The 20,042-nt window shown below is 37.6% G+C and overlaps 2 protein-coding genes across 5 annotated transcripts in view; one reads left to right on the top strand and one right to left on the bottom strand.

Moving 5' to 3' along the window:
• The first annotated feature begins 807 nt into the window (after positions 1–807).
• Positions 808–20,042, top strand: part of LOC137253640 (uncharacterized) — a 33,349-nt gene continuing 14,114 nt past the window's right edge. The window contains exons 1-2 of one of the 3 annotated variants that reach the window (XM_067790947.1): positions 808–1,486; positions 1,626–3,456. In XM_067790947.1, the coding sequence (XP_067647048.1) occupies positions 1,375–1,486; positions 1,626–2,128 (615 nt within the window). In that variant the 5' untranslated portion in view covers positions 808–1,374 and the 3' untranslated portion in view covers positions 2,129–3,456. Of the gene's footprint in view, positions 1,487–1,625; positions 3,457–20,042 lie in introns of those variants that run through there. The other 2 variants (XR_010953851.1, XR_010953850.1) reach the window with 2 other exon arrangements.
• Positions 3,298–14,671, bottom strand: LOC137253639 (titin homolog). 2 transcript variants are annotated; one of them, XM_067790946.1, is made up of 3 exons: positions 13,165–13,272; positions 7,350–7,536; positions 3,298–7,285 (listed from the first exon to the last, which is right to left on the bottom strand). In XM_067790946.1, exons 2-3 carry the CDS (start codon positions 7,420–7,422, stop codon positions 3,873–3,875), a joined length of 3,486 nt encoding a protein of 1,161 aa, XP_067647047.1. In that variant the 5' UTR covers positions 7,423–7,536; positions 13,165–13,272; the 3' UTR covers positions 3,298–3,872. The 2 variants fall into 2 exon arrangements, with proteins under 2 accessions (XP_067647047.1, XP_067647046.1); XM_067790945.1 differs by lacking the exon at positions 7,350–7,536 and having other exon boundaries at positions 13,165–14,671.

The following is a 20,042-nucleotide window of genomic DNA, read 5'->3' as shown; positions in this document are numbered from 1 at the left end:
CGCCTCAGGCAATAGCTCTCCCAACTTCCTACAATACAAGTCCCAGTTGGTACTTTTAGGGTTCCTAAAAGATATTTTACCGGGACGTTCTTCATTCACCGAGAACTGAATATATCGGTGATCAGAGAAAGAGTGCTCGTTGAGAACCCTCCATCCAGATATCCGATCTTCCAGTTCTCTGCTAACCAGGGTGAGGTCCAGGACCTCCCTTACCGCAGTAATAAAAGTCGGGTCATTCCCCCTATTACATATACAAAGTCCTTCATCTACAATAAAAGTAAATAAAGACTCAACTCTGGTGTTCGTATCCGAGCTCCCCCATATGCTATGGTGTGCATTAGCATCGGCACCTATGATTACGCCAACACCTCTCCGCCTTGCTTCAGCGGTGATTTCGCCCAGTATCACAGGCGGTGGTCCCGTTACGTCCCCATGGGGCATATACGCTGAGACCACCCACAATTCGTTACTGCCTCGCTCGAGGCAGACCGTGGTTACGTCAGCATTGCTGAAATTAGAGAGAATAAAAGCTTATATAACAACATTGCTTTACTTCGATTTCGTAGCGGCTGCAAATGTTTGTTCCTTTTCAGTTTTCAGTTCCTTTAAAATTTTTACAAGAAAGAAACAAAAGGTGCCGTGCCATTAAAAGAAAAAACAATTTAAATAAAAATAGTTATTTGGGTTTTTTAAAACTTCGGCAACTTCAATATTCTACACAACAAGAAGTAAGTTTGCCTTCTTCGGAATCAAGTAAAAATTAGACTGGTGTGCTTCCTGTCTAGCTTGGGTTTTTACTTTACCTTATACCAAAAATTTGTTTTTTATTAAAACTAACAAACCCTTACGAAAAACGCTGTTAAATATATTAACGCATCCGAAAAATAACAAATTTTAACATTAAATACACTTTTAATGACTTTTTTCACTTTTTAATGTAAAGTATTTGGCCCGCATTTTTTGTAAGGATGAATAAGGTAGTTTTGAAATAGCTGTCAAATTGTTTGTGGTTCTCAATTCAAGTGAATAATAATTGCAATAAATACAGGAGCCCGTCTTTATTTAATAAAATTTAGTTTTATCTCACATTGGGCAAGTTATTACTATTTTTTGTACAATAAATAAAACAGTATCGGCCTTTTCCCACCCGTGACAAAAAAAAAACAAAATTTCTTTTTTTTCCTTAATTAGTGATGAACCGTTTTTTTTTCGTGTTTATTGCCTGAAACTAGATTTATATTGCGAATGTATACCACAATTGGAATTTCGTTTCTACAAAGCTATTTAACAAATATCCAGTAGTGAAATATGTCCCACCCGTGACAGATATGGGTGGGACAGATTTTGCTGAAAACTATAGCGTAATAATGCAAGATGAGATTCAGTCTGAACATTGGGGTATTTACTGCGCGTGTATGGCTGGCTGAAGGAAAAGATATTCGTACGCCATTGTTAGTGACGTTTTATGCCACGACAAGTATACTGTGTAAGTATGCCTAAAAAAGATTATCGTGTCACTAAAAAATTTAATTCCCGGACTAAAAAGAATTAAAGTGTTTCTGATGGTGCAGCATCACAATTAAAAAACAAGTATACCCTATCGAACCTTTGTTATATGCCTACAGATTTTAATGTACAGGTAAAGTGGTATTTTTTCGCCATTTCCCATGGAAAAGGAGCAGTGGATGGAGTTGGTGCCGTTGTAAAGAGGTCGGTGTGGAGTCAAGTACGGCAACGTAAGGCTGATATCAATAATGCTGTAGATTTCATGTTAAATGCTAGAAAGGTTATAAAGAATATTGAGACTATGCATTTATCTGAAGAAGAGGTTGAAGCTAACAGAATCATGCTTGGCCGAAGATTGAACGATGTACTCGCTATTAACAAGGTTCAAACACACCATTTCTTAAAAAGATGTAGTCAAGAGGATCATTCTATGGGACTTACATTCAAGTCAAAACTTACTAGTCTTAAAGTATTTAAACTTAACGTAAATAAAATTGATTCCGACGATGATGAAAGTTCATGGAACGAGTCCGACTCTGAACCTTTGGCATCTTTAATTTATGGTAAATCATCGATCGAGTCCGATTCTGAACCTTTGGCATCTATAAATTATGGTAAATAAGCTTCCAAAGTACTTTTAGTTCGAACGTGTCCCACCCATGACAAAGGCTGTCTCACCCGTGACACTACAATTTTGAATTATTATTATAAAAGTAGAAACTGAAAGTAAGCTATTTTTATGTTATTATACTCCACATATGTCAGTGCAAATGGAGATATTTAAATAAAATGAATTACTTCTATAAATTCGCAGAGTTTAATAAATACTTTATGTGACTAGAGAATAGCTTCTTTTTTCTGTCCCACCCGTGACAATTTTTAAAATTAAATTCTTTCCAAATTTGTGGTAATTTTACGGTTCTTTTTTTAATTGGTGCATTAACAATTGACGATATTTTCCAAAATCTATACTTAAACTAGGAATAACTTGTAAAATTTATTAAAATCCTTTAACGAACATGCAATTATGCGTACAAGTGTCCCACCAGTGACGATGGAATACCCCTCTAGGATGAATCCGGGATGAGTCGCAAAGGAGTATGCGACCAATGCCAGTTTTAATCTCTTTGTATGAGTTGAACTGTTCCCTTTTGTTTGAGCATGTCCTATGAAGAGACTAATTGTACCAATTTATACCCGAAAGGGATCGATAGGACCAGTCTCCTTTGTACCCATATGGGACGGATAAAGACTAATCTCTTTTCTCATCAAAAAGTGTTAGTTTTCGTATGGTACGTGGTTATGTACATTTCAAACGCAATATTAAAACTTGCAAAAAATTGTTAGATATCTATGTTACACAAATTATTTAGTCGCCAACTCATTCCAAGAGATAGGGTGGACGATAATGGAACATATGGTCCAAGTCATTTAGGTTCGGTATAGGGCTCCGCATTTTTCTTTAATAATTCGAATCAATAACCTGTAATCTTTTTTATTAAACTCACTTAGTTGCCGCTTTTTTATGTTTCTTAAAATGGGCTACATAGATTAAAACCTGACTAATCCCAACGTACCCAAAAGGGACTAGAGGTGATCAATGTAGACAATAGAGATCAATCGGAGACCGCTCTCTTTAGGGATTAGTCGCACTATTTTTGCAGGGTTGTTATATACTCACATACACACATTTACATATATACATATATAACAAAAATGTATTTTTTAGAATGGAATGCTTTTATGTGAATTCCGCAAGTATGTATGTACTTAAATGCCAAAAAGCGTTTGTTTAAAATTTATTTTATTTATATACATAAATTCAGACTTCAATATTTACAAATGTACATATACATACATACATATATTTATATTTTTCAATGGCTGATTATGTTTTTCGTAAGAAAATTATTGTCATCATGTAAATAAAAAAAAAAAAAAAACCAAAAAGAGGATTACTTTCTAGCACTATAAGACGTAAATTGTATGCCAAATACATATATAATATTTAACCTAATGATTTTTATTTACAAATAGGGAAATACTTAAAAATATAAATTGCTATTTACAATAATGAATGGCTTAAACATAAAGGGAACAAACCAATCCTATTATAATAACTAAATGAGTTGTATTTTGATAGCCATTATTTACAAAACGCCTTTTTATGTATGTACATTGCAAACTGTGGAAAAGAGAAGAAACTTCATCTAGTTCTACTGGTGGCTGAGTGAACGCAATATTGATAAGACTTATCTACCTATTTACATTTGAATGATGGTACCATCCTCTTCTATGATTTACATATATACATACATACAACATCGTCCACCTGAAACGGAAATTTAATACACATGCAAAGAAGCTTAAACCATATTCCATATACTATAAGTGCGTGCTCTACGCTCCTCTTCTGCTATCTGCTCATAATCGATTTCCAGGTACTCCTTACCACCAAAATTAACCTTACGATCAGTATATTTTTTAATGTAACTAATATGTGCAGAAACTTCGGTTCCGTCTATATTGATTTTGTAGGAAATGCTTGTGATACGCTCAGTAATTTGACCTTTCCTCCAACGTATCTGCGTCTTTCGAAAACGTTCACCGTACATAACCCAATCACCTACTTGAAATTCACGTTGTTTTATACACGATTTTATTGGCTTCATCAGTTCGACATCTCGATCTGATGCTTCATCTTCTTCATCTGTTACATAGGCTATTGCTCTTTCCAAAATCTCGGTATCAGCTGAAGAATCATCTGGCTGTTCGGTTTCTTTGAAAAATGTAGTTTCTCCAACAGAAAGTTTGCGATGTTGGCGTTTGATGATCACTTTTTTTTTTACTTTTCGTGATTTCTTAGATTTTGTTGATTCAACGGGTACTTCAGGAGAAGGCTCCTCTGGGCGTATAACTTCATCACATAACGCACTTTCTTCCTCTGTACTTTCGGACTTTTCTCTAACTAAGTCAATTAATGATTGGCTATCGCTAATAAGCCTCTCATGTTTTTCAGTTTCATCAGCAACCGTTATTGAACTACTATTGTTGGCTTTATTTTTCTCAATAGCTTTGTCCACTGAGTTCTTACGTACAATTCTTTTCACTATAATCTTCTTTGTGGGAAAGGTTGTTTTATTTAAATCTTTTTCTGCAAAAACCTGCACAGACTTTACAGGCGTTGGAGCAACTTGCTGCTCTGGCATTATATCGGTACACAATTCTGTTGGAAGCTTATGCGGTTCCTCTTGAGTTAAAGGTTGAGCAAGGTTGTTTTCAGTTCCACTTATTCTTGGATCTTTTTTAATCGTGTCTATTATATTAAAACCTGAAACACTGGTTATTTGCGTTGGTGTGCTTACATTTAAATATTCCTCATTTGTACATTGATCCTTTGGCGATATTGCAAAAGGTGTATCTATTTTTGTGTTGCTTGTCGGGGGAGGTAATGGCTGTGTTTGCGTTTTATTTTTATGACTATTCGATTCGCCGGTCCGCAATGGTCTTACCAATGGCGCAACCGATGCGCCATTCTGATCGGCCAATTTCGTTGGCGTCCGAGAATTATTTATTGCTGTTGATAGTGGCTGCGTAGCCTTGGTACTCTTGTCGTTTGGCTTTTCAGCACTACTTAATGATGATGCATCATTGATAGCGATTGTAATTGCTAATCGAGTTGAGAACGTCTCTGACGTTTTTGGCACCGTTTCTGTGATTTTTTTTTTCGTAGTCACTGCGTCCACTGAGGTTATTGCGCTGCTTACTTCAAGTGCAGACGTGATAGCATCCTTTATATTTTTGTTGGATTGATTTATCTCTGCATTCGAGGCTGATTTATTTTGCGTTATTACAACGTTATTACTTTTCACGGAAGGCCTTTTCACGACTGTTTTGGCTTTTTTTATTGATGTGTTGCTACCCGTCTCCGTATGTTTTATTTTTTGCTTTATTAACGTTTCGGAATCCGAAGGGCGTCTTTGTGTTTTAATTTTAAGAGGAATCAACGTATTAACTGGCGGATCAATTTGAGAACCCTCAGCAAGAGCGACAGATGCACGGCGGCTAGACTTCTTTGTGTTTATTGGTTGTGGATCAATATTTTGTTTATCTTCTATCTCCACATTTTTATCTTTATATTCCTTTTTCACCACATTCTCAGTTCGTTTTATATATTCTTCTTTCGGCCAATTCTCAGTTATTTCTGGTTCAATCCTTTGTAATCTTCTTTGCAGGTTTAATTCGTCGCCGGTTTTTGTCTCATCTACCGTACCCAAAGGAATAGCTGGGATGGCTATATTGTTTTGGCCATTTGATATTTCATTTTCTTTTGATGTTGCGTTGAGTGGCTTCTTTATATTATTTGCGACATTACCCTCTGAAATATGGTAGGCAACTTCAGTAGGTTCGTTGCCGTGTTCCTTTAAAGACTCTCTCACTTCCTCTGCGCCCTTCTTTTTATTTTTATCACTCGTATTCACCTCATCTTTCGTAGTCGGTTCTACTCCTGTATTTTCAACAGTGCATTCTTTTCGAATTTTGTTAGCATCATCATCACTAAAGACACTTCGTCGACGCACCTTTTTAACAAAACGAAAACTTACGGACCCCTCGTCTTTCAAATCAGACTGAGACAGTGCTGGTTTTTGTTCAGTAGCTGTCATTCTGTCACCCACTGTAGCCGAGTTCGTTAGAGGTGGTGTCTGATTCGTTTCAGCTGAATCATCTACACTGTAGTGCTTTAACACACCTTTAACTTCAGTCAATGCTCCTGATATTCGCGCCCGCAACCGATTCAATCTTTCTGTTGGATCCTCCTGTTTATCCTCTGGTCCCTGCAACTGTAAGCGCTTTTGCCGACGGATTAATGTGCGAGTAGGAAGCACCGAATCTTTTTCGTCTACAGATGCAGCCGACCCAGACTGTGACAGCAGGCTACTTTCACGTCGCGTCTTGCCAAAATTCGCTAACTTAGAGATATCAGTTGCTGCTGCCAAAACATTGTTACCTTTTACTGACATCACCTTCTTTGGCTCACTTTTTTCCCGAGAATTACTGCTGATTGTTGGCGTCGTAACACCCGGCGCAAGTTTAGAACTGTTCATATCGACCTTCATTCCACTCAGGGATCTTTTGTCACCGATTGAGTATTGATTGTCATCTAATTCAGATGACGACGCACTAATATTACCTTCTTCGTTTACCTCTACGACTTTTTGTATGGTCATTGCATTGTCAGACCCTTTTAAGAACTCATTTGCTATCGATGCATGTCCCGAATCAGTAGATCGTTCATTCCCCTCGTCATCGGTTTCAGTTGATATGCAGTTAACGTCGCAATCACCGGCATCTAAAATAGAGCAACGATTTTTATTTACTAAACATTGGCAATCGTTCTGCACAGGTGGCGATTCTGCAGTTGTAAGAGCAGTTGATGGCGTAGGTGTGAGGGAAGTCGATGTTGTCGACTCATTCACATATGATGATTGCTTAGCGGGGGGATGAACTGATGCTACTCTAATACTTTTTTCACACGCAAAACACCGATATATGATTTGAACCTCCTGTGAGGACGGATCGCGCACTTCTGAGTGTGCGAGCTGTTTCAACTGTAAATCTTGCTGATTTTTGAAATAAGTATTGGAGAGACTATTACGAGTGGACATGTTTATGTTAGTGTTTGGGGCAAAATCTACTATTTGATCATCTCTCTGCATTCCATTTCTCCTACCAGTGATTGTCAACGCAGTTTTTGTTGTTGGTTGAATATCTGATGAAACTGAAATAGTTTTTTTAATATAGCTAATACTTTTTGTGTTTCTGCATTATATTAGTATACCCACATGCAATAAAGCTAATTGCCAATAAATACAATATTACGGAAAAAAAAATTAAGCTGTGTTCTTCAATCAGCATATGGTAGTGAACTAAATTAAGGGCTAATTAAACTTCCTTAACTTTAACGCCATAGTCGTAACCATACCCATATCCATAACCATCTCCAATGTGATCGATTAATGGTGCCTTAACCTAAAAATCGGAAAAATTTCATAAAAATTAAGAAAACGCAAAAAATTACAAACATATTCAAAAAATAAGTCTCTTAGTCATAACGTGTAACGAAGTTTTTCCTTGCCCCGGTGCTTCTTCAGTAACTGCTGGGGTATACTCGCCGTGTCCAAGGTTCGTTTACAATGAATTTGTATTTCGGGGCGCCTTGCAAATCGTTTTCATATAAATTCACTTTATTGGTAAATTCCCTATACTATAATATAAAATGTATAAAATGTGTATCTATAATTCACTTAATTTCATTGCTTGCTTTATAATTCGTGATGGGCTAGCGGTCCCTCGTGTCCTGTTAGGAACGTTCTGTTAGGGCGCCGTACTGGTCGCCGTCTAGGTATGTGTGAATGTGTCTCGGTGACGCCTTGCGCCGGCGTGTTCCTATTATGGTTAATGGCAGTGCTAAGCCTGCTGCGGCCAGCGTCGTATGCCTGCGTATCTCTGCTGCGGCCGACGTCGTATGTACGCGTAGTTCTGCTGCTGCCAACGTCTTGCGTATTCGTGGCTCTGCCAGCTTCGTATTTATGGGTGGCTCTGCTGCCAACGTCGTGTGTATGCGTGACTCTGCTGTGGTCAACGTCGTATATTTGCGTAGCTCTGCTGCGGCCAACGTCGTATGTAAGCGTGACTCTGCTGTGGCCAACGTCGTGTGTATGCGTAACTCTGCTGGCGTCGTGTGTATGCGTGACTCTGCCGCCGAGGCTTATGGCGATGGCGGCGCGGGCTCGTGACGTTGTGGGCCTTCGCTTAGCGGGGAGCGAGCGTAGTTTAAGGCGTTGTAGAGCGGTCAAAACCAGCTTACCCACAATCCTCAACCCACGGCTCTCTCCTATGACGGGAACTGTCTTGCGATGGTCAAAACCGATACGCCTTTCAGATGCCCTTCAATTGCTGCTCAGGTGACAGTCGCAACTTTGCGCCCCGTTAGGTGAGATCCGTTAGCCTCGGTACAGTCACGTTGTTGCGTTTCACCTCGACTCACTCCTACTGCGGTTGCCGACGTACTTCTGTCGCGGACGACGTTTGGCTGAGCGCGGGATCACGATGCTGTGGAGGGCGTTTGCTTGCGAGGGAGCAAGCGTGATCTAAAGCGTTGTAGAGCGGTCAAAACATGCTTACCCACAATCTTCAGTCCACGACTTTCTCCTATGAAACGCACTGGCTTGCAATGGTCAAAACCGATATGCCTTCCAGAGCGCTCCAATAGTAGCTCCGGTCCACAACCGCGTGCTGACTGCCTCCTGTCTTCTCGTGTTGCCCTTTTTATAGCCAATGCTCTTGATGTTGCTAGCATAGGTCGTTGCGTTGCCATGGTTACGGTGTTGCTGTGGCGTGTTGCGGCAACTTGTTGCGCTAGTGATGTTTCTGACACTTGTTTGTGTCCCGTGTTGTGTTGGCAATGTTGCTAATCGTGTTTTTATGATGTTTCAGAGACTTGTTTGTGTCTCGTGTTGTCTGTAGTACTGCTCCTGTGTTATGGGGTGGTGGTTTTGCGTGGGCCAAATTAATGGATTATATTTGGTCCTCACAAACGTATCCAAAACACGAATAAAATCTACAAAAAGTTATTAAATTCACCAACTCAAATATTTTTAGGTTATGGATATGGCGAGAAACCAAAAACCACTTGGTTGGCTATGGTATGTTATGGCGTTAGCGTTATAGTATGGCACCATTAATCGATTGCATTGATTTCCATAAGGTAGGTTCGATCAGCTGTTTTATCTGGTTAGGGTTTTATGGTTATAAGTCTCCATTAATTGGTCCTTTACGCTCATCCATGTCGTAAAGGTAGTGACGTAGAATTCTACTAATATGACGTTTTTCATAATTCGCTTTCCTACACTTTTAGCTGACAGCAGCGAATTGCACTAGCCCCTAACTAACGCATGACTATCATATTAAGAGGTGGTACTAGTTTTAACTTTGTCCTCTCACAGTGCTTTCACACCTTCTACGAAGCGGCAATTACCGCCTATTGTGGACCTTTAGAACGAGTTCTTAACTACATCAATTGCAGGTGTTAAGGGTTCAATAGAGGAAACCCAAAATGGAATCATTTGAATTTTCCTAATTTTTCTTTCTATTTTCCCTTTAAGGAAATAAGATCTGGGCATCCTCTCATGCTCGTATTACAGCTATAAGGAGAGGGTATGGACAAGGGTAGGGACTATCGCTCGCCTATGATACAATTCGTTAAGAATGTTCCACGAAAGTAAGGCGTAAAGCGGCTATGAATGTTTGAAGCAGCGTTGGCAGTCGTTGGGAGTAAGGGGCAGCCGCACTGGTAGGGTTTGATAACCAGGGAGCCCCAAAAGTTTTCAACAATTTTCAGCTCCAATGCACATCAAAAGTAAAAGCTTAATAAACCTTTTTTATTCGCTTTCCGTCGAAATGACACTTCTTGAAGAAGCAATGGACAATAATTTATTTCTTAACAAAACCAGAGCACCCTGGGACCTTAATCCCACAAATCTTGAAATAATAACAGAAACAGAACGAAATTTTTCTGACACATCGAGTGCCGTTGTCATATACATATGGTTCTCTTCATGATGCCTACGACGTGTATCGAAGGACGTTTAATGATGAGCTGTATGAGCTTTACGCAGATATGAAGTGCAGCGAATAAACACCCAAAGGCTTCGCCGGCTAGGTCATGTAATGCGAATGGACGAAGACGCTCTTGCCAAGAAAGTATTTCAGTCGACTTCGTAAGGAGACCTCCACTGAGTTGAGAGAGGCATGTGGAGGAAGACTTGACCCCCCTTTGAGCTCCCAATTGGCGTCAGTTATCGCGAAACAAGAATGGCTGGAGTGACTTGTTGCGAAACGCCCACAATCGCTTAGGCGGTTAAGAGCTAATTAATGATGATGATGATGATAGAGATTCTTTGGTAGGCGTATAAAGCTAGGAAGGGTTCCACCCATAAATTCAGTAGAAATAAATCCAGAAACATATTTTGTCAGAAGCCTTTTGTCAGAAAGAGAAAATTCAGAGAATAAATTCCAATTTCAGAAGTCAAATTTCTGAATTCGAAATTCAGAAGTCAAATTTCAGAAGGCACAATTCGGAAGTCAAAATTCAGAAAGTATTCAGACGGCAGAAAAAACATTTAATTTTTTCAAAACTCAGAAACGTTTATTTATTTTGAGGGTATTATGCAAGGGAATTTAACAAAATGTGGTTGACAGTTGAATATGATTCTCTTGCCAGGGACCAAGGGGAATTCAGAATCGAAATCAATTAAAATTTTCTTTTGACTTGACATTCTTCTGCACAGCGAATTGGTTGAATTCACTTTGCCACCACCTGGTATGTATTCGCCTTGCCAGGGGCACTATTATATCAAATAATTGTAAACAAATGAATCAAGGCGAATTCGCCGTTCAGAAGAATGTCAAATCAAAAGAAAATTTTCATTGATTTCGATTAACTGACATATTGTTGTACAAGGCTTTGTATGGAAAATTATCAAGAAGAAGCAATCAGCTGTTGGGATAACACCACCCAAGGCGAATGCATACTAGGTGGTGGCAAAGCGAATTCAACCAATTCGCCGTACAGAAGAATGTCAAGTCAAAAGAAAATTTTCATTGATTTCGATTAACTGACATGTTGCAGTACAAGGCGTTGTATGGAAAATTATCAAGAAGAAGCAATTAGCTGATGGGATAACACCACCTGTAATGAATTCGCCTTGCAAATGAATTAACCCTATTTGGTGTATGTAGCATATTATCACTTGTGTATTTTTGCATTTTACCTTGTGTGACAGCATTATTTATGACTACACGAAAATAATATGAGAACATCAAAAAAACCGTACTTATTTCAAATAAAACCAAACACACAAATTACATTTGTATATCTGACATTATATTAAAAGAGTATTTTGCTCAAAATAAAACATATCTGTTTACAAACCGTTTAAGCCATTTTTTATTGAATTGTCCCAGATTTATGTTTTTCGGAACAACTGGATACAACCGAGCACGTTTGGAAATACTCAGATTTTTACGGACTGCTAATAAAATCAGTTTCCTTTAAATTATTTTCGGAAAGGCGAAATGAATTTGTTAATACAGCCAAATAGCTTTCTCCCCATCACTTCCGTCTCTGTTCGCAAGCTGGCGATTTGAAAAAAAAAAACGGACTACTTTGCTGTCCTCGCACCACGATCTTCATACCTTGTGCTCCTATTCATATATCTACCTTCTATGATATAAATGGAATGGGTTGATAAGCACAATAAAAAGCTTAATAGCCTTACAGCATTCGCATCCCAATTGTCAACCTCACTTACTCCTGTTACAAGTAAGAAAGCATCATACAAATATTTAGCAAGCGAGACTCTGGTAACCCCAGGCTTGTGGATGGTCTGACTTGTACCTTAGTGATGCTTGTTACCGGAATGAACTGGATCTACGTGCGTAAAAGCACCTTTGGAGAGTGTCCTTAGAGCTACAATAACAACTACAATATAGTATAAGTATGCATGTACCCTACGGCGTTTCCTTATCGCAAATCATGATGATTTATTTACAAAAAAAGCTTTTTTTCACAAATTAAAATTTTTTTTAAATTTTCTGAAAGGGTTAAGTTTTTTTTCTTTTTGACATTATGTTCGGTTCTTAATGAGATAAAGAAAAATTAATACAATCTAGAATTTAAAATTTTGTGCAATGGCGAGCATTTAATTAATTAAATCATTTTCGCGTTTATCTTTTTCCAATGAATTTATAATATTAAACAAAACGCTGGTCGAAATCTTTATATTTTTTCATGCGTTTTCGATGTGGCTCCCCTCCAGCTGAAATAGCTGCAGTTTTGTTTCTGTTATTGCCTCTTTATTTTTTATTTTATTTATGAAATTAAATATGTTAGGGTGTGTCCCAAACGCCATTGTGCCATTTGGAATTATTTGTTCAGGCTTCACCCAATTTGGTGATATTATACATATTCCCTTGTTCGATTGGATATAACGCCTTCTTTCGACGTTGCTGTGTTCCAGGAAGTGGCAATCCAATATACAAATGTTATCTCGAAATAGTTCAATAAGTTTTGTTTTCGGAATTATATTCCTTTTCTTCGCTATCCACATAAAATTCCATTTCGGATATCAATCCGAATGCATCCAATTACCATTTGCTCTGGAACAAATGCGAGACCTAATAAATATTTCAAGTTCATCGTGAAAATTGCATAATTCTTATAACTTGTTTGCATTGCCGCCCTAATTATTGGATATGTCTTCAAACATTTTTGGCAAATTGGAAAAAACAATTATGAATCAATGCTTTGGGAAAACCAGATGGCTGAAAAAATTTTCAGAATCAAACAAGGCGAATCCATACTGAATTCGCCTTGGAATCAAAATTCAGAAAGTAATCAGACCTCAAAAAAGTACTAATTTTGCGCATTTTTTGGCTTTCTAAAGAAATTGCTTTGACTAGTCTTTTCTGAAAAAATGTGTTTCTGAATTTTTATTTTCTGAATTAATGGTGATTTTTCCGTTTGGTTGTTAGGTGAATATTTTTCCCTAAAATCTACAATTGTGTATATCTCAGACAATTTTTTTTTTGTTCTACCTTTGATTTGTTGTTGTTGGTTATGCTTTTGTAAATCATTCATATTTTTGCCAGAGTACCATGCTGCCGACGATGATCTTGAATTTTGAGTTTCGGTAATTTGGCGCGGCTCGTCGCATTTTTTTTGCTGTCCCGAATAGAAGGTATTTTTAGCCTCTCCTATTGCTAACTTATCGTCATTATCATTGTGTAGAAACGTTTCCATTGGATGATCTTGCTCTTGCTCTTGCTGTTGTTTTAGCTTTTCACGTTCATAGCTTTCAAGGTTTTTTTTAATTTCATTATTTGTATTCACCAATATCCTCCCATATATATTTTCGTCGGCCAAATTTTGAGGTGGCGTCATTGTTGATGATGATGAAGTACAATTGTATTTGTAATTGTTGTTACACTTAATAGTTGTTGTACTTGGTATATTTGCAAATAAATCAGTTTTTATGGGGAAAAAAAGTTTCTCACAACTTTTCTCTTTCAAGTTTTGCCTTTTCATGGTAATTTTGGTTACCGGAAAGTGTACCAAGGGCTCATCGTTCCCGGATAATAGTTGAGCGCCCAACATTGGTTTAGATGAGGATTTATACCGATATGCTGCACGAATGTTGAACCGTTTAATTAAATTAGCTTCTATAAAATCATATTTAAGTGGAAATTTTAAGCTGTCCGTGGAGTGGATCAAAGGAAATCGGACTTTTTCAATTGAATTGTGATTATTTTTTAGCAGTTGTGTTTCAAGATCCAAATGTTTCTCGAGTTCTACTTTACACTTACTATCTGTTATTGGAAATTCATTCTTGTTTGTTGTTATTAAGTTTGTCACTGGGAATAAGGCACCAACATGGTTGTCAAGGCTTTTTATTAGTTCTATATTTTCTTGGTCGCACAGATCTTTGGGCATTTTGGTAAATTGGCTCAGTTGGTGTCGTTTATGCTTGATGTCTTCCAATTCGTTTGGCATTGTCGCAATAGATGTGCTCCGTTTACATTTCTCTGTCGTAAAAGGAAAAGAACTAAACGCAAAGGGGTTCGATTTAATTGGGAATTCCCTCATTGCATTCACTCTGTTTACCGACACTGGTTGAGAGTGTACATAGTTAAAGTCAAAATTGGTAGACGGGTTAATACTTCTTTCCATTGTATATATGGTGATTTTCGGTGGCTCTGATATCGTCCGCTTCAGGTTGAGAGGTAAAGGGCGAATGTCTTCATCGAGATGTGTAGGTGGATAATCTTGCTGAGTTTTTGACACGGTTTGACCTATTTTGGTATCGTTCGACCGTCACTAATCACAAAACCATCACTCAAGGAATGCAGGCAATTTCTTCGCTATTTACGCGTTCAAGATTTATTACTTAAGTTGAAATAATTGTAAACATATACAATTATATATGTATATATGAGTTTTCGCTAGATTATCGGTTAATAATTTGCTCTCTTACATTGGCCAATAAGGGCTGAATAAAGAATTAACGGAAATCTAATTAATACAACTTGTTGCAAAGCGATTTGGTGACTGCAAAGCAATAAAATAACGTGCCCGTATTTGAAATAAGTTTACATACATTAAATTCGTATTCGTATCAACAAATTTTGTTATCGATGGGGCTGGTATGATGAAAAAAATCAGAAGAGAGCAAGACGATAGAGAGTTTGTGTGAATATCTGTACGTCGTGTGCATTCAACTTGGCAATCGTTTTTATAAATTCTTTGGCTAGGGGTTAGCCGGTGCACTGTTTTATATACAGTAAGTCCCATCTATACTAGGCTATGTTTTGCTCAGAAATTCTCTGAAAACCTTCTTCCTTAAGGGTATTCTACATGTGGCCGATAAAGTTTGGTTATTACAAGACGCTTAACTTACAAGCAAGGCGAATTCAGTACCATGTGTTGTTATCCCAACAGCTGATTGCTTCTTCTTGATAATTTTCCACACAGCGGCTTGTACTTTAATATGTCAGTTAATAGAAATCAATTAAGATTTTATTTTGACTTGACATTCTTATGCACGGCGAATTGGTTGAATTCGCTTTGCCACCACGTGGTATGGATTCGCCTTGCTTGGCATTCTTTTGCACAGCGAATTGGTTGAATTAGCTTTGCCACCATCTGGTATGGATTCACCTTGCTTACAAGTTATGATAGACTTTTGCGCATGTACTGATAACAAACATTTTCCAATCCGCTGCCGAACTTCTGTGATCTGTAAATGGAGAAGTAAAACTCCCTCGAATATCCTCCGATAAAAAGAGCGAAGCAAACAGCGTAGTTAGAGACCCAAAAGCTTTGTATAAATTCCCTATCGCACGCCTTTTCTTGATATTTCAAGGCAACTAGAGGCAAAATTTGTTCGACGTAATATAACCACATCAATGTTAGTATCGTTCCGTTTTAGTTAACCTCGTAACTAAACTTTTTGAAAAAATCGTTTTTTTATGTGAAAGCACCCAGAAAACAACGGTTAAGGCGAGGTGATAGTTTGTTAAAATAAATTACGTATGTATCTACATAATTTGTACGCAGCACTCCAGTGGTTTAGTTTAATTCAGACACCAATAAAAATTACTTGATTTTCGATTTTCCAAAAAAATCACGGAAATTTAAATAAATATGAATGGAAATCTTTCAAAATAATTTTGCCCAAGAAATATTTTTTAAGTCATCCGAAATTATTTTTATAAATTTTTACTTTGTTTGAGTCTTCCAAACAATTAGTTGTCGCTTTTATTTATAAAAGTCTTCATGAATTTCGAGTTTAAGTAATAAACATTGTTATTTTTCGATTTATGTAATATAAAAAGTCTTTGAAAATAATGTGACGAATATGAGTGACACTAAGTGATACTCCCATCACTAATCTGATACCAAGTAAATAAAGCCACAACACCAATGAAGCAAGCTGCTACACTTGTAGCAACGAATAAATCATTATGTCTACACATATGTACGTACACGCAGCAGATAGGAGAAGCACAAACACATGCAGATATCTTATCTGAGATGCTCCCAAAAGTATGCAATTGTAATTGTGGAAGTGTCGCTCACAAATACACGCATATGAGAAGCTATATACGTGCATCTGTAGTTATAATTATATGGAGGTAACTAAGTAAATTCTGGAAGCGCCTAGAAGATGCCACGAGGAAATCACAGAGTATAAAAGCACCAGCGGTAGAGGCGCTAAGAGCAGTTTTCAGTTAAGCACACTATCTGTCGGGCAATAGATCAGTTTCATTTAAGCTATCAGTCAGTTTGGTTGTTAAGCAAGCTAGTTGCAAAGTATAAGTGTTATTGTGAAGTACTTTAATAAAGGCCATTTTTCCATTATTCAATATTGGAGTTATTTATTCAACAGTTTAGCGATACGAACGTTAGCAGAAGATTGCAAATAAGAGGATTTGCAAGTAAATTCGTTACAATTGGTGTCAGAAGAGGAATTGTTGAATAAATTCAGAAGACTTCGAATACAACTTGGACATGGCAAAATTGAGTGACTTGACGATCCAGCAACTGAAGGAGGAGTTGGAAGTCCGTGGATTGGCTACTTTTGGCGATAAATCCCAGCTACAAAAACGGCTAAGTGTAGCTATGGTATTTGAAGGAATCATCAATGCTGAGGAGTATGTCTTTCATTATGATAGCGACAAAACAACAACAAAAATGGAAGAAAAAAACGAAACACCTTATCCTAAACTAGAACATGATATACACGTTGATATAACTCCAAAAAAATTTACTACCGACTAGGGCAATGCCGTTCCGGAAAAAGTTGGAAATAGTTGCAACGAATTTTTAAAAAATTTTAAAGACTTAAACAAAATTAATTTCACCCATAATTATTATGTTGGGACCTTTAAAATATAAATTAATTTATAATTATTATGTTACTTAAAAATGTCCGACAAAAATTAATATTTATGACTCATACAATTTTACATTACTAATAATTGTTATACTCAGCTGAGCAGAGCTCACAGAGTATATTAACTTTGCTCGCATAACGGTAGTCAGTAACGGCATAAACTAATCGAGATAGATATAGACTTATATCTATCAAAATTATTTGGGTGAAAAAAGAAATTCATTTAGCCATGTCCGTCTGTCCGTTCGTCTGTCCGTCCGTCTGTAACTTGAGTAAATTTTGAGGTATCTTGATGAAATTTGGTACGTAGTTTCCTGGGCGCTCATCTCAGATCGCTATTTAAAATGAACGAAATCGGACTACAACCACGCCCACTTTTTCGATATAGAAAATTACGAAAAACCGAAAAAGTGCGATAATTCATTACCAAAGAAGGACAAAGCGATGAAACTTGCCAGGTGCGTTAACCTTATGACGCCAAATAGAAAATTAGTAAAGTTTTGGACAACGGGCGTGGCACCGCCCACTTTTAAAAGAAGGTAATTTAAAAGTTTTGCAAGCTGTAATTTGGCAGTCGTTGAAGATATCATGATGAAATTTGGTAGGCACATTACTCCTATTACTATATGTGTGCTAAATAAAAATTAGCGAAATCGGATGACGAATACGCCCACTTAAAAAAAAAAAATTTGTTTTAAAGTCAAATTTTAACAAAAAATTTAATATATTTACAGTATATAAGTAAATTATGTCGACATTCAACTCCAGCAATGGTATGGTGCAACAAAATACAAAAATTAAAGAAATTTTCAAAATGGGCGTGGCTCCGCCCTTTTTCATTTAATTTGTCTAGGATACTTTTAATGCCATATGTCGAACAAAACATTACCGATCCTTGTGAAATTTGGTAGAGGCTTAGATTCCAAGACGATAACTGTTTTCTGTGAAAAAGGGCGAAATCGGTTTAAGCCACGCCCAGTTTTTATACACAGTCGACCGTCTGTCCTTCCGCTCGGCCGTTAGCACGATAACTTGAGCAAAAATCGATATATCTTTACTAAACTTAGTTCACGTACTTATCTGAACTCACTTTATATTGGTATAAAATATGGCCGAAATCCGACTAAGACCACGCCCACTCTTCCGATATCGAAAATTACGAAAAATGAAAAAAATGCCATAATTCTGTACCAAATATGAAAAAAGAGGTGAAACATGGTGATTGGATTGGTTTATTGACGCAAAATATAACTTTAGAAAATACTTTGTAAAATGGGTGTGACACCTACCATATTAAGTAGAAGAAAATGAAAAAGTTCTGCAGGGCGAAATCAAACGCCCTTGTAATCTTGGTAGGAATACTGTTCGTGGTATTACATATATAAATAAATTAGCGGTACTCGACAGAAGATGTTCTGGGTCACCCTGGTCTCGAAAACGCCTTCACATATACAACTAAGGGCTACTCCCTTTTAAAACCCTCATTAATACTTTTAATTTGATACCCATATCGTACAAACACATTCTAGAATCACCCCTGGTCCACCCATATTGCGAAATCTCGAAAAGGCGTCCACCTATAGACCTAAGGCCCACTACGTTTTAAATAATGATTCACACCTTTCATTTGATACACATGTCATACAAACACATTCCAGGGTTACCCTAGGTTCATTTTGCTAAATGGTGATTTTCCCTTATTTTGTCTCCAAAGCTCTCAGCTGAGTATGTAATGTTCGGTTACACCCGAAGTTAGCCTTCCTTACTTGTTTTTTGTTCATATTGCTAAGTAATAATTTAGTTTCGACTTTTACAAATATTTATTATAGTAATTATGTCTCTGGTTTAATTAGTTTTCTTCGCTTACTTGAAAATGTCTCAATTGTTGGTAAGTGGTTAACGAATAAACTGGATGGTATGTTTTCCAACAACAAAACTTCGACACGGGAGGTATCGTTGTAGAATTCGCGTCATGGAGAAATAAACGGAGTTAAGTAGTGCCCAATTACCGCCCAAAAACTGCACTAGAAGCCCTAAATTCGTACCAAAATAAAGTTTATGCAATATTACCTGTCACTATGTACGCTACAGAACTTCCTTTTCGACCTTAAAATATCTTAACACTTTTTTAAGGAACTTGATCAGCTAAGAAAATTAAGAAGATTAGCCCTGATGAGAGTTCACTGAACTAAACGGAATAAAAGATTTTCCCGCAAAAAAATTAAGCCGTCTTAAATTCATTTTAAAATAACTTTAAATAAATAAATAATATGAACAACGAGCTGTGCCTGGAGCCTTCTCACTATCCTTGTACCTTAGAGCCGGGCACTATCAAAATTATATAAATGAAAATAAATCTCATTACCTAACCGGTGACTTAAATTTTTTAATAGGTAGGTACCTGCAGAAAAAAGTTAACCGAAATAATTAAACAGGACAGGACGGGAACGCGGTCGCGGACGACACGACGAGACGAAGGTGTTAGAGGAGACGTGGCGACAGAGGAGCCACCAACACAGCATTTACGCCTCAGAGGAGTCCGGAAGATAACAATCGTAACATGCTAGAAGCGTTAGAGGTTGAAAAGGACTTCGAAACCCTTGAACCAAAAGGGCAAGAGGAGGACATCGACGTCACCACGAAGGAGTTCGATGGGGACAAATAGCCCAATGGTTTTGCGAGTCTCACAGATAAACCTCCAACATAGTAAAGTGGCGTAGAGTGAACTTCTCTAACCCCTGAGGAGGGTTCGTTTGACGTCGCGCTGATCCAGGAGCCATGGTTCTCATCGGCAGGAAAGGTTTATGGGCTCAGCGCGCTCAGATTTTTCGTTTACTACACGCAATCGGAAGGGAGGGCTTTAGCTGCAATCATGGCAAGGAAACGGCTACACTCATATGTACATATATGCTGCCTAATTACACTTCTGAGATCTGAGCAGATGAATAAGCTGATACCGTGCTATATAGCCCACACTAATAAGGCAGCACAGGTGGAGTGCAAGGGGCTAGTGGAAGAGGA

Source organism: Eurosta solidaginis, chromosome 5, assembly GCF_040869045.1.
Source record: "Eurosta solidaginis isolate ZX-2024a chromosome 5, ASM4086904v1, whole genome shotgun sequence".
Lineage (NCBI taxonomy): Eukaryota > Metazoa > Arthropoda > Insecta > Diptera > Tephritidae > Eurosta > Eurosta solidaginis.
The sequence above is the reverse complement of the archived record's forward strand: the minus strand, read 5'-3'. Positions and strand labels throughout refer to the sequence as shown.

Bases quoted from the DNA above. Each gene is read 5' to 3' on its own strand.
- LOC137253639 (XM_067790945.1), bottom strand. From the start codon at position 14,296: ATGGAAAGAAGTATTAACCCGTCTACCAATTTTGACTTTAACTATGTA. The intron at 7,286-13,164 runs GTAGAACAAAAA...AAACTATTTCAG, and splicing joins CCAACAACAACAAATCAAAG to TTTCATCAGATATTCAACCA.